Raw genomic sequence first — 14,785 nt, 5'->3', positions numbered from 1 at the left:
CCCCCCCGACAGCCCTCAGCCCCTAACCCCCTCTTTCCGGATTAAAGTGTAAGAATACAAATGTAATATGGGATGGGGGGATGATTTGGGACCCCGGCCAAAAAAACAAATCGTATTACTAAGAAGAAAACAAAGATCTTGCATTGGAGTTTCCCCGTGAATCTGAGAGAAAATGATCATTTGTTGAAATGGAGCGTCTAAAGTGGTCTGGTGCTTCACGCCTGGACACTGCACTACACCGCCAGTCGCCCTGCTGGGCCAGTTAAACGCTCACTTGCCCGGGATTAACCCCATGGGGTTAAATGGGGGCAATGCAGAGATAACGTCGTGTGATTTCTGTCATTTAGATTGTGTTAAATTCTTCTTCTGTTTGATAATAGGTAGTAAAAATAAATTATTAGACCGTGGTATATTTGGGATATGGTTAAAAATCAAGAGCAGCAATGACTTCTGGGGAGAATGCTTTGTGCGGGCTCAGCCCTGGCTCCGGTCAGACTAGAGGATCTCCTCAATCTCGCTTCGCGCAGGGCGGGCTCGCAGTCGCCAAGCCGAGGCTGACATTTCTTATTGTGCGGGGAGCCAGAGAGACACAAAATGTCTCCTCTTTCCCCCAGTCCCCACCCCGGGTTTCCTAGACATGGGGAATGCATTCCGAGGACAGGTGGAGAAGCCTACGGTGGGATGGGATCCTCCTATGTCAGCAGGAAACGGCTAAGAGCCGAGGAGTCTTGCTTGCGCCAGTCACAAGCCGGGCAGGCACCCCTGGTCGTTCTCTTTCGGTAACTAGCTAATAAAGAACTAGAAATAGTGAATGATTGCTTTCTTAACCATTACTTTGAGGCCCGCACTATTTTAGTGCACGTGAAAGGCTCTTCCCCTACACTCAATGTGTCTGTTTTCTACTTTTAGACCGAAAAGAAAAATTGCTGCCCAAACACGTTTAATGCCATTAATTACGAAAAGGCATGTAATGAGAAGAAATGCTGAAAATCTTAATTTAATTGGCTTTTAAGGAACTAGTAGACAAAACCAAAAAAAAAAAAAATCACACGTGAATGGGCAAAGTTACAGCACTGCTGAAGGAAAAGTTGACGGAGTACCTATCCTTCCCTGATTATAAGTTAACTTCTGGAATATCCAAAGTCCTGACCACAGCCTGCTTGTAAAACAAAAGGATTTATTTCTTGTATTTTTTTAAGTTTTCTTTGCTTTTAAAGAAAAATGTTCACAATGACATATGATTTCTTTAAAGGACCATGATAGTCTATAACGCTACCCTCTCCGCCTCTGCTCCCCAACCCCCCAAAATACCATGTCCTCGTTAAAGATTAAACGTTTTGTATAGGCAGAGTCCACCTCTAAGCCGTCCAGGCTCTGCCTTCCTTCCCAAGTGAGTCCCAGTGTCCTTGATACCCATTGGGTATTCTATCCAGCTGGATGCCCAGCCTGGATAGAACCCCGAAACGGGGCTAGCACGAGAGCAACTGGAGACCCCTAAAAGCCAGAGGTTTGAGAGGGTGGACGCAGCTAGCAGAAGATGGTGCAGAAGCCAGTTGAGAATGACCCCCTAGAGTAAAGAGGCCTTTCTTTGGCTTTTCTTGCTTTGAGGGTCCTGAAAGGTGCCTTCATCTTGTGGAACTCATAAAATGGTCTTCACCTTCAGGAGGAGGATGGATTGACCCTCCCCTGTCACTGGCTCAAAAAGTTTCGGGGTGGCGGCTCTGGGTTCCGTGCTGAAATCGGACTGTGCTGCAGCCCCTTTGGACCTGACGCCTGTTCCCCGGGCCTCCCTCAGGAACACATTGTTAAATAGCTTTGGCCCAGTGGATGGGCTGAAAGTGTTCGACCGAAGTCTCTGGTGTGCACAGACTTCCTCCCTCTGGGAGGTGGGCTCCACGGCCCGTTGTGGCACCTCCAGCCGCGACACACACCTTCACACGCGGCAGCAGCTCGGTCCCAGCCTTCTTCGAAGGACCTGGGTTAATCCTAGCCGCCTCGGGGGCCACAGACTCCTCTCCGCCCCCCGCCCCTGCGCCTCTCATTCAATCAGGGAATGTTTGCGGAGCATATACTACGTGGACTCCTAATATACCCCCTGAAAGCAAATAACCCCGTTTTCCTCTCCGTTATGAAGCGATTTTAATCCCAACGCGGACACCAGCGAGATCAACCCAGACCGTCTGTAGCAAAACGCAAAATGGTGGTGCGTGGATTAGTGACCAAGGTCCTGAGCCTTGTCAGAAAGAAGGGGATGTGTAGAGAAAAGGTGGAGAACTCTAACTGTGGCTAGCGCCGAAGGGACAGGTGCTTGCTGAAGGGGGCATGAGGCTTGAGGAAAAAGCAACAAAATAGGGGTAAGGATAATTTTACATTTTCTTTCCTACCCCGACCTCCACCATCCCATTCTCCCCTCTCCCTGTCCCCCCGCACGCCCCCAGTCAAATCTGCAGCTCACTGGAAAGGTGCCCCACGGCTTTGTGGTTTTTCACCACCTGGGGAAATTGTACCAATTGTCCCAAGGTAGTCAGTCCCTGCGGATCCCTACCCGCAAAGGTGGTCTTTACAGGTCGCGTTCCTCGCTGCTGACTCGGTACACAAAGTTTCTTAAGGCTGGTTCGGCTGTTATACAGCACCGCCCGCTGCTAATATATGCAGCAGTTGTTAGAGCGGCTCGAGGGAAAAGGAAATGTATAACGAAAGCTTATTCGTGAGCAGGAATATACTAATGGAACAATCTGATGTCTTCTTAATCCTATGTAAAAAGCTTTGTCGTCTTCCTAATATTGACTGAATGGGTAATTAATGGCTCTTCATCTAGGCGAATACCCTGTAATCCAAGATAGGCAAAAGACAACAAGCCCAAGGTAGAAGACAAAAGGCCCAACTGCAGCGGCGTTTGCCCGCCTCCTACCCCCCAGGGTCTCTGATTGGGAAAGTTTTCTCTCCGAGGAGAAAAAGGCAGGAGTGGGAGAATATATACCTACCATTTCGGGGCTAGACTTCACCACAGCACCTGACCACCCTGCTCAGTTTTCTGTTACTCTGTCTTTCCACCTCCAGTCCTTCTCCCTGCATTGTTTTTTTCTTCTTAACTCCTCTAGGATGACCTCCTACCACCACCGCCACTATAGTCCTAATAACCTTTCCCCACAAACCCCACATCTTTCACTTCAGCAACCAATGAGGCCCTTTTCTGATCCAGGAGGAGATTCCTTTCTTTTAGAACCCAATACATACAGTCTTTGAGAGCTAAAGTAGTTGGTAGGGGAGGAAGAAATTAATAGAAAGGGAGAGAGCATACAGAATTGTGTGTGTATGTTAAAGAGCGACCAGGAATGACAGAGTCAACTTCTTTGTGAGGATCTGACAGGAAGAGTGTCCAAGACTCTACCAGCATGTTTTTAACAGGCTGACATTTTAATTTAAACCTTTAGAAGTAATATATGACTTGGGTTACTGCAATGAGGTGGGTTCCTTTTTTTTGTCAGCTGACAGCTTTTAAAATATTATTTCGCTAGGGAAATAAAAGCTTCATCTCAGATTATAGGTGGGTATTTTTGGATTTATGTGATTTATGGTCACCATGACAACTAATGCCGAATGTTAGCTACCAGCATGTCTGGGAGAGAGAAAACAGAAAGAAGGGAGAGCAAAAGAAATCGAAAAGGGAGATGGACATGTGCTGGAGAGGGAAGAAAAGAGAAAAAGAGGAAGATAGATGAGCGTTTAATCCAACTGTTGTTTAAAAAAGTGAGAGGGGACTTCATTTAGCCCCTTGCCACTTCCTTCTTTCCTGACCTGGATAACTATGCTCGATTTCATATTCCACCCTCCTTTCCCCTTCTTCCAACACATGTGCTATACCATTCTCCTTATCTTACTTAGTTTGGCGAGTAGTTGCTTTCTGGAGATTCGGGGACACCTAGGAAAACTGTGACGGTAACATGCAAATGTGAGGAAGCATTAACGGCATGTTCGTGGAGTGATTTTAGCAAATGCCCCCTCCTCTAATCTCCCTTCTCTTCCCCAGGCCAGTGTGAGGTGGTAACTCCCACTGCCATCTGAACACTGTTCCCCCAGCTAGTTACCCCAAATCTCAAACGGTTGAGCAACTAGAGCTGTGGGATGGAAGGATGGGTACCATTTGCAGGGACCCAGAGAGGGTGGCTGTTGCTCAGTATATCTACAGAGTTCCGATTCAGAAAATAATCCTCTCCTTTTGACAAGTCAGAGCTTTTTAAATTCCATTTAGGAAATGGGGAAAAGGACAGCTACAGTGAAGCTTTTAATTTCTGTGTTATTTGGTTCCATGGCTATGAGGGGTGGTGGGTAGTGGATGGTTTTCAGCTTGGTTTGCATGCAGAGAAAAGCCAGATAGTGGAGGGGGTAGGGCACTTCTCGGGCAGGGTGCAAGGTCTCCATCTGACCTCTGTGCTTTACCAGGAGCTCACACACTCACGCCCATCACGTGGTTCCAAGCTGAGTCCAGGCAGGCCTTGCCCTTGAGCTGGCTTGGGCCAGGCAGGACTCCCACCCCTCTAAGGCCTGACAGCTCAGGGAGATATCTGATTAAGCCATCTTCTGGGTGAACTCTGAAGACAGACTCTTTCCAAAAGTCAGAGATCACTTGGTTGAGTCCCAGGCCAGACCTGGGTCATTGACACGGAGAGTTTGGCGGCGCAGCCCAACCGCTAACCACCATGGCCAGAGGGACTTTGCATAACTAACACTGAAGAGTGTGAAATTAAATAAGACTTTAAGACTGGTAATCAGTGGTAAATACCAGCACAAAACATGGCTGACCCCGTGTCACGCATTTCCCTCATCTAGGGTCTTTCTTTGAAATAATAAGCAAGAAACTCCAATCGAGACAACCCCTGATGTCTCTGAGACTCAAAACCTCATGCCTGCACTGGGCTTTCCTTCTTTGCCCCACGTAAGCCATGCAGCAACTCCAGTTTTCCTACAAGGATCCCACTGATGTTCTCCGTATTGGAAACTTCTATGTTAGAGGCTGAACTCACAGTAATTTCTAAAACCAATTAAGAAGAACTTAGCCAGAGGTCACAGTAGTGCTATAATCACAAAATGCACAAGATTTCTTGACTTCTGGCCCCTTTCTCATCTATACTGCCTATGCCTGTGCACCCACAAGTCTTATGTACATTAAATCTCCAAAATCAACCACCACCATGCCACAGAGTTTTCACTGGACAGTGTTTCTTAGTTCCCACCACACACCTCCTTTTCCCCATGCAGACTTATCATGTTGGTGTCCTGCCACACAGGGGGCCTGAGAAGAATGTCACCCAATAGCCGCTGCTGTGAGTGTGTAAAGTGATTAGGAGATTAGGAGAATGTTGAAATTCCTGCTGGAAAAATGCAAAGAAAATCCTCACTTTGAGTCAGTTGTTTACAGAGCCAGTGTGTGTGTGTGTGTGTGTGTGTGTGTCTGTAATATAAAATGGATGTGAATATATATACAAATAGATATGGTTTTGCTTTTACCGTAATCTGAATTCTCTAGATAATGGTCTTTATTCACCACTTGACTTCAATGGGTCCACACAAGTTAGGACTCCTTATCTTTTTAGGCGTCTAGGCTGCCTGCTGATCCCCAGTGCTTCCAACGTCTCCCACATGTTGGTACTATGAGGAGCGGTCACGTGCCCTTGGGTTTTTCAACCACTTTGGAGGCTGATTGAGGTCCTTCGTGCATGTATATTTGCCGTGATGAAAGTTCCATCAGTAGAGTGGAGCCACCAGAGCTTAAATCAAAATTCTGTGGGTTTATGAGAGACGGGGTTAGAAAGCTATATGGCTCTGTGGAACTTCTCGGCTTTCTAAAATAAGACATTAACACCCAAGCTTCCAAAAATATTTGCAGCTCTGGGGTTTGAATCTTGAAAAACAAGGAGTGAGGGGCTGTGTATACTAACTACAGTGGAGATTTTTTTCATTCTTTAATGTGATGGAGTCCCTTCATGAAATGAAGCTTTAAAGGGGCATGGTATTGTGGGGACCAGAGCTATTCTGAGGTTTGAAAGAAGAAACTGGAATATGATTAGTAAACACATTGGGCAGAAAAGAGCTGGATTCTTATTGACTTAGTTATAGGTCATTGGCTGGCAGTGCGATGGGAGGAAATATTTACTTTACACATATACTTTATGATCTTGGGGGAATTAGAGGAAATTCAATAAGAAAATGGCTAGAAACATTTAAAACCCTTATTTAAAAGACTTAAGCAAATTAGAGTCTTATCAGATTAAAAACCACTACAAATGTAAGAGCATTGTCTTCAGTGAAATGCTGTGGGGTCTGAGAAGGAGATTCTCCGCCAAATCTCAGGGATAAAATACGTCATTTAAGCACCAGATAATGAGCAGAATGTAAATTAATTTAACCTTCTTTACCAACAGGCTGCTGGTGTAATGTGTATAATTTAGTGATAAGATTGCAGGACCTAATATAGCTGGATGTATGAGCCTCAGCTAATGCAGACCTGTCACATGAGGATGTATTCCACTCTGAGCAGGTGTCTGTATGTGTGGAATGGGGTAAAGTGGAATAAAAGGTTAAAAGCAGAAATGCTGATTTAAATCTTACTAGGAAGAAATTCCTCTCCTGTAGCTAAATTACTCTTAAAGTGGGATGATACTGGTGAAGAAAGATTGAAGAACAGTTCTCATTTGGGTCTTTGGACTACAAGTTTAAAATGGGGAGGAGTTGCAGACAGGGTTTGGGGGTGGACAGGGCAAAGGAGAGACACATAAATTGCAAATATATTTGTAGTCTGCTTCATCCACTTTGTTCCACACTGAATAAGTTTCCCAATCTTGTGAACAAGGACAAGGAGGGAGTGTTTTCGAGATACTTCATGCTGGCACTGCAAATCATTGACTGTAACGTCAAACAAATACACATTCAGAGATGATAACACTAACTCCACAATAAAACAATCGTCAATGCAGAAACCCAGGGAGATTAGTTTGTCCTCTCCAGCTGACCTATGCTGGGGGACAAAAGGACTTTCAAAAATTATTTTGAATACGTTTGGATTTCTTTCTTTAATTTATTTGGAAATTAAATTTACTTGGAAACAGTGCTATAAAGAGTTGATGTCTCCAAAGGTGATTTTTTTGGTTGTTGTTTTATATAAATAAATAAATAAGGCTTTGCTTTTCCTAGTTGAGAGCTGTTCTAGGCTTTTCGCCCTTAGCCCACACACACCCCTTGCTGCCTGTTTGGACTTTAACGGCTCAAGACGGCCTTGAGCTCACTGGGAAAAGAAAAGGACTGTTAAAAATTATCCTTGAAATTGGTTATTTGGCAACATTCTTAATTGTATGGAAATTCATTAAGGCATATTTCATATATAATTAGCTCAAGGTTGTTGATTCTACAGGCTTTATGGATTTGAATCTGATTGATAATAAAGTAAACAAGAGAGTCGAATTTAAAGCGTGCCTCTCTCGGGTTAGGACGAGCTTAATACAGTGTACAAGGAATGTGAAAGATCTAGGATATGTGTCTTAATCAACGTTAAGTAGAATGGATAAGCTTTCAGCGTTTTGAAAATGCTGGGCTAGTGTTTCTATTCTATTGTGTGTTTTCTGTCCGGGGACTAATAAGCATCACAGAGAACGTGATCTGAGGCGACTTTTTATTCTTGTATAAATCCAGAGTGAACCACCAAACAGTTGTTCTTTTAAAGTCAAGGTAATTTTCTTTTGACGGGTCCATTTGCTTCTCGATTTCTAATTTATTAGCCTGCCTTTTCAGGGCTGTCTTCTTTGCAATTAAAGTCGAGCTTCTTCAGATTAGCGCAGCATTCACTTGACAGGCTGTTTGGAAAATTTAAGATCAGAGAGGTGATTTGTTACTGTTTTTCAAATTTTCTAATTTTAAGTAGCATGTCTCCTTTTATATGGGGTGGGGATTGGAAATGGATGTAGTGAGACACAAAGAGGGGGTTTGTTGATCCTTGTACCTTTCAGCCCTTGAACTTTCCACTCTCTTCTCCCAAGCCTTCGACTCCTAGCCTCATCTCTTCACCTTTGGGTTCGTACTAAAAGCCAGATCGCCTTGGGCTGGGCAGGAGCAGAATTCCCGGGAGCGTGCCTGTGTAGACCTAGTGGGCACGGCGAGGCATTAGCCCGGCCCCGCACTGTTGATAGGTGCAGGCAGGACAGTCCCTCCACCGCGTCTCGGGGAGTTCTGATTGGTGCGGAGTCACGTCACTCCTACCCGGAGAAGGGTCTGGGAGGAGGCGGAGGCGGAGGCGGAGAGGGCTGGGGAGGGCCGCGGCGGAGTGACGTCTCGGCCCCAGGAAGCCCGCCTCTGGTTTTAAGATGTTAGGCCAACAGGGAAGCGCGGAGCCGCAGATCTGGTCTGACGCTCGCCTGGGTGCCTGGAGCTGAGCTGCGGCGAGGCCCGGCTTCTGTTCGACCGCCCGGGGGGTGTGCGTGTGCGCGTTGCGGAGGGTGCGCTCCGAGGGCAGCGTCGTTGCTACAGCGGCTGCCGCTGCCGCAGGGGATCTAATATCAGCTACCTGTCCCTGTCACTCTTGACACTTCGCTGTCAGGGCTGCCGCGTGGGGGGTGGGCAGAGCGCGGTCTGCGTTAGCTTTCCTTATTGGAGGGGTTTTTGGGGGAGGGAGGGAGAGAAGAAGGGGGTCTTTGCCCACTCTTATTTCGCTTTGGAGCTTGGAAGCCTGCTCCCTAAAGACTCTCCGAGTGGTGCCCTTCTGCCTGCATCCCATGTCTTCGTTTGCCCGCTGACTTTCGGTCTCCGGACTTTTTCGCTTGAGCCTTCCGGAGGAGACGGGGGCAGCTTGCCTTGAGAACTCGGCGGGGGTTGCGTCCCCTGGCTCTGCCCGCAGCGGGGAAACTCTGCGCCTAGAGCGCGACCCGGAGTGGACAGCGGCGGCTACGGGGGCTCGGCGGGGCAGCAGCCCAGGACTGGTAGAGCGGCGCGCTCCCTCGTCCATGAACTGCATGAAAGGCCCGCTTCACTTGGAGCACCGAGCAGCAGGGACCAAGCTGTCGGCCGTCTCCTCATCCTCCTCCTGTCACCATCCCCAGCCGTTACCCATGGCTTCGGTTCTGGCTCCCGGTCAGCCCCGCTCCCTGGACTCCTCCAAGCACAGGCTGGAGGTGCACACTATCTCCGACACCTCCAGCCCGGAGGCCGCAGGTAAGGCGCCGGGCCGCCCTGCAGACATTCCAGCTCAGCTGCCCCGCGCCACCCGCTCCCTCTCACCCCAAGGAAGTCAGTCCCTCCTGGGGGAGGCGTGGTGGGAGTGGTCGTTCGCCTGGCTCTCCGCAGAACTTCCGGGAGCCGGAATTTTGACTACCCCGCATCCCTTTAGTTCTCCCTCAACCAGCCCACCTCCTCGAGCGCTAACGGCGCGAGCCTTTCTGCCGCCCTCTCTGCCTACCCTGGCCTCCCTTCTGTTTCCTGGGTCACAAAAATCCCAGCATCTCGATTCGAGGACCTTCCGAGGCCGCCCCACCTCTGTCCCTGTTTTCCTCTCGGCTTTCAGCTCCCGAGGAGCTCCACTCGTTAGGAAATTGTCTAAAACCACTCAGAAATGCCCTTCGCGAAGAGGCATTATTTTTTTTCTTCGAAAGGGCCGGCAAATTTGGGTGCCCAACCGAATCCCCACATCTTTTCCTAGCCTTCCCAAACCGCATGGAAATCTGAGCTTTCTGCGAGGGGGGAGGGGGTCTGTAAGCCGCGCGCGTGTGCGAGTCCCAGGAGATTTGGTGTGTCTGCGCAAAGGTGTATAAATATACTTGAAAGCACAGTCTATAAAAGTGAATGTGCCGCTGCGGCGAGATAAACATGTAAATAAAACGTGCGGCGCTGGGGGAGGGGAGGAGATGGGGCACGGACACCCACACTCGCGCCCTCACACCCCACAGGCGTAGAGCTCCTCGCCGCCCGGAGCCGCCGCGCTCACCCTTCTCCGGCGCCAGGCAGCCCAGCTCTTTCTTCCACAGCTGCTGCCGGTCCAGTTGGCGTTCGTGTTGCAGGTGGGCATGCTGACGGGAAACTGTGTGTGTTTCGTTTTCAGAGAAGGATAAAAGCCAGCAGGGGAAGAATGAGGACGTGGGCGCCGAGGACCCGTCCAAGAAGAAGCGGCAAAGGCGGCAGCGGACTCACTTTACCAGCCAGCAACTCCAGGAGCTGGAGGCCACTTTCCAGAGGAATCGCTACCCGGACATGTCCACACGCGAAGAAATCGCTGTGTGGACCAACCTTACGGAAGCCCGAGTCCGGGTAGGAGCCAGCACGGAGTCTGGGAGGGATAAGGGGGAGGATGTTGCGGACGTACAGACCAAGTAGACCAGGAGGGAATGTGGGAGGGCGCCGGTGGGGCGCAGCTTTGCAAAGGCAGAAGGCCTCGCGGCGGCCTGGTTGCGAGATTACACTTCCCTCTCCGAGGCCGACAGGACTGCCGCCCGGGCGCAGGCTCCTGGAACGGCACCGGCTCACTGCCCCGCCATCCCGCGACCTTAGGAGGCGGGCTGCGTGGGCAATCCCCTGCACAGGGCGTTGTGTTCCTGGCTTGCAATTGCCAGACCAGAGCTAATAAAATCCCTACCAGGCCAAGAGCCGCGAACAGGCTCCAACCTGTGCGCCTTTAACAAGGAAAACCCGCCAGAGACACACACGAGTTGGCCCTCGCTGGGAAACCTTTGTGCCGGCCCTGTCCCCGCTTTTTCCCTCCTGGGTTCGCGCTTCTTACACTTTCTTTACGTTTTTTTTCGGTCATTCAGATCTCTTCCATACACCCTACTTCCTAGTTTTGTGATCTCCGGGGGCCAAGTTTTAATACACAACTGCTAGTCCTCTTAGAAGGAGAAAGAAAAAATGAAAAAAGACTTTTCAGCTTGGTTTATTTATCTTATTTCAGGAGTTGAACTCTGGAGATTGAAACTCACACCCCTCCTCTAAATTATAATCGTAGTTTTGTAAAAAGGGCTTACCTTAACTTTGTAGCAAATGTGTACTTTATGGATTGGCAAAAATGAGCTTAAATAAATTACCCAATAGCAACGTCCTGGGTTATGCTGGTCGGTGGAAGATTCCAAATTTGTTAGGATTCTGGAGCAGAAAACAGAATCAAGCAAATCAAGCGGCATCCAGAGGCTTTGCTGTTAAAAGAAAAAAAAAAAGTTAAGTGCTCTGGGTAGGAAAAGTAAAGCCCCCAGTTAGAGCAGAGAAAGCAAAAAGAAGAAAACAACAATGATAAAAAGAATAAAGACCAAAATGCTTTCCCAAATCAGAGGGAACGAAGACACTCTCTGGGTGGCATTTGTGCAAGGCATGAGGCTATGCTGGTAAATAAAAGGCCGGGAAGAAGTTGAAAATGGTTTTAGTTTAACTGCCCAGAGCCACAGCTGGGTCCTGGGCGGAGTGGTTTTGAGCAAGGTCAGTCTTTCATTAGCTCTCTTGCGCATCAGGGGAACGGGCCTCTCACTTACTCTTCTCGCCTGGGCAAAGTTTAGATGGTCTGGGGTAGAAATGGCAAGTAATTAAAATAAAGACAGAGTCTATGGGTTTTCTGGGATCCTTCGAAAACGCCCTCCCACCCCGCCCGCTATTCCGCAGCTCCGCCCTAGTGCTCTGTAGCGGTGGCGCTGGGCTCTTCTTGCAGCTGCCTCTCCTTCCAGGGCGGCTGCTTGTCGAGCCAAGTGGGAGTGAGGCGTGCTTTTTATAGCAGTGGGGAGCAAAGAGGAAAGGGGATAAAAAGGAAATCAAGAATGAAAGGAAAAAGAGAAAAGGATTACACGGCTGGACCCGGCGGAGATGTGTAATGTGAAACATCACCGGTGTCAGCTCGGAGATCTCAGGCCAGGCCTCGCTCCAATACACAAAAGCCGCCGTCTGGGGCGACGGGGAGGCCTGATGTGGATTGGGAGCGGGGTTGCGGCTGGGCCACCGGACACGGGTGGGGGCCGGCCGGCCTGGGCGGCCGCCTGCAAGGCCAAACGACCGGCCTGGGCCTGGCGCGCGGGCCATGCCTGTGGTGGGCTTAGGGTAAAGAGGGGACGGAGCGAAAGGAGGGGGAATCTGCAGAACTACTCTTTCCGGGTTCCCAGAGTTTAATATGCCAAGCTCCTGGAGTTAACGAGCTGACGGAGAGTTGGTCTTTTGCTCTTTATTTGGTTGTTTTGCTAGGCGAGAAAGGGTGTCGGCGGCCTAGTCCCTATTAAGGGAGCACGTACCAGGAGGTGGGGGACGACAGTGGAGGTCAGGGAGGGGAGGGAGGAGTTGCAAGGGAGGAAGAGGGTCCTCTAGTGCCCTTCCAGCCGCTTCTTCTTATCCGTGGGTCTGCGGCTTCGGAATGGAAGCAACTTTGCAAGGTGTCCTGAGAAGGGTTGGAAAAGCCTGCTGCCCCGCGTTTATTTTACATTAAGTGTTTTTGGACCTGGAGAAAAGCCTGACTGAGTGATAAAGCTGTCCGCAGGTCTCCATGCGTTCGGCTGGGGTTTATGGCGTAGCTCCGAGTCCCAGCTCGCAGGCCAGAGCAGACCAGATCGCCCACGGTTGGTGGAGACCCGAGCCAGTAACCGAAAGCTGGCCCTAGTAGCTTGGTGTGCAGGGCGGTGCAGTGAAGCGAGGCTAGGGTGTGTGAGTGTGCTAGCGTGTGTGTCGGGGGAGGGCGGGGGTTGGCCTCTGATGGAAGTTTTATTAATCTGCACTGTGGCATCTGTTTGCTCCCTTGCCCCAACCGCTCCCAGGTTTGGTTCAAGAATCGTCGGGCCAAATGGAGAAAGCGAGAGCGCAATCAGCAGGCCGAGCTGTGCAAGAATGGCTTCGGGCCGCAGTTCAATGGGCTCATGCAGCCCTACGATGACATGTACCCAGGCTACTCCTACAACAACTGGGCCGCCAAGGGTCTTACATCTGCCTCCCTATCCACCAAGAGCTTCCCCTTCTTCAACTCTATGAACGTCAACCCCCTGTCATCGCAGAGCATGTTCTCCCCACCCAACTCTATCTCGTCCATGAGCATGTCGTCCAGCATGGTACCCTCAGCAGTGACGGGCGTCCCGGGCTCCAGTCTCAACAGCCTGAATAACTTGAACAACCTGAGCAGCCCATCGCTGAATTCCGCGGTGCCGACGCCTGCCTGTCCTTACGCGCCGCCGACTCCTCCGTATGTTTATAGGGACACGTGTAACTCGAGCCTGGCCAGCCTGAGACTGAAAGCAAAGCAGCACTCCAGCTTCGGCTACGCCAGCGTGCAGAACCCGGCCTCCAACCTGAGTGCTTGCCAGTACGCAGTGGACCGGCCCGTGTGAGCCGCACCCACAGCGCGGGGATCCTAGGACTGTGCCGAATGGGGCAACTCCGCCCTTGAAAGACTGGGAATTATGCTAGAAGGTCGTGGGCACTAAAGAAAGGGAGAGAAAGAGAAGCTATATAGAGAAAAGGAAACCACTGAATCAAAGAGAGAGCTCCTTTGATTTCAAAGGGATGTCCTCAGTGTCTGACATCTTTCACTACAAGTATTTCCAACAGTTGCAAGGACACATACACAAACAAGTGTTTGACTGGATATGACATTTTAACATTACTATAAGCTTGTTATTTTTTAAGTTTAGCATTGTTAACATTTAAATGACAAAGGATGTATATATATCGAAATGTCAAATTAATTTTATAAAAGCAGTTAGTAATATCACAACAGTGTTTTTAAAGGTTAGGCTTTAAAATAAAGCATGTTATACAGAAGCGATTAGGATTTTTCGCTTGCAAGCAAGGGAGTGTATATACTAAATGCCACACTGTATGTTTCTAACATATTATTATTATTATAAAAAATGTGTGAATATCAGTTTTAGAATAGTTTCTCTGGTGGATGCAATGATGTTTCTGAAACTGCTATGTACAACCTACCCTGTGTATAACATTTCGTACAATATTATTGTTTTACTTTTCAGCAAATATGAAAAAAATGTGTTTTATTTCATGGGAGTAAAATATACTGCATACAAATTGGTCTGGATTCTTTCTGCCCTACTCTGTCACTAACTTGGCCAGGGCATCTCCGTCACTGCTTCCTAAACAAACCAGTTTCCTCTGCCTGCCTAGTTAAACATACAAGGCAGCAATCCTTATTTAAATTTGGTAGAAATAAATTATAGCCATTCGTCAGAAACTAAAAAAAAAAAAAAGGGCATTCCTGGGGGCGGGGGGGGGGGGAGGCTGCAAAATCTAATTTTGTCTCCCCGATTTTTTCTTTGGCTTAAACCCAGGGGATTCCATTATGGCTAGCAAATAATATGAGAAAGAAAAAAGGAGAAAGAAATTTAGCAAGTCCGTCAGCTTAGAATGACTCTCAAGTTTACTCCTTTATGAGGAAATCCACACCTCTAGCAAATTGCTCTGGAGAAATATTTGTGCATTTATACATGTACAGTTTATATGCATTTCTCTCAGGAGGAATACATCTATAATAAATTTACAAGGAAACATCTCCGGTTCAAAATATTTAGGCCTCCACGTTTATCTTTCAGGCTTAAGTAGAGAGATCCTTCATGTTATATTGCATTACTATTTCCAAATCCTTTGGAGACATTAAAAGAAACAAAGACGATTTCTAATAACTACAGCCCTTCAGTTTCTCAAAGAGCCCAGGGGTTGAGAGGTTAGAGTGGAGTTTCCTGAGTCTTGTCGAGCAATATGTAGTTGAGGCAAAGGTCATGCTCCCGGTGTTTTGTTTTAAATAATATTGACCCATTAATTCTAAACCTGCTTGTTCCTG

General features: G+C 48.5%; 1 protein-coding gene across 3 annotated transcripts in view; it reads left to right on the top strand.

Annotated features, from left to right (window-relative positions):
* Positions 1–14,016, top strand: part of PITX2 (paired like homeodomain 2) — a 25,062-nt gene extending 11,046 nt beyond the window's left edge. For 2 of the 3 annotated variants that reach the window (XM_017890440.1, XM_017890439.1), the window contains 2 exons: positions 10,082–10,287; positions 12,756–14,016. In XM_017890440.1, the coding sequence (XP_017745929.1) occupies positions 10,082–10,287; positions 12,756–13,319 (770 nt within the window). In that variant the 3' untranslated portion in view covers positions 13,320–14,016. Of the gene's footprint in view, positions 1–8,293; positions 9,199–10,081; positions 10,288–12,755 lie in introns of those variants that run through there. The other variant, XM_017890438.1, reaches the window with a different exon arrangement.
* Positions 14,017–14,785: the final 769 nt, after the last annotated feature.

This window comes from Rhinopithecus bieti, unplaced genomic scaffold, assembly GCF_001698545.2.
Source record: "Rhinopithecus bieti isolate Rb0 unplaced genomic scaffold, ASM169854v2 scaffold_19840, whole genome shotgun sequence".
NCBI lineage: Eukaryota > Metazoa > Chordata > Mammalia > Primates > Cercopithecidae > Rhinopithecus > Rhinopithecus bieti.
This window is presented reverse-complemented; position numbering and strand designations above follow the sequence as displayed.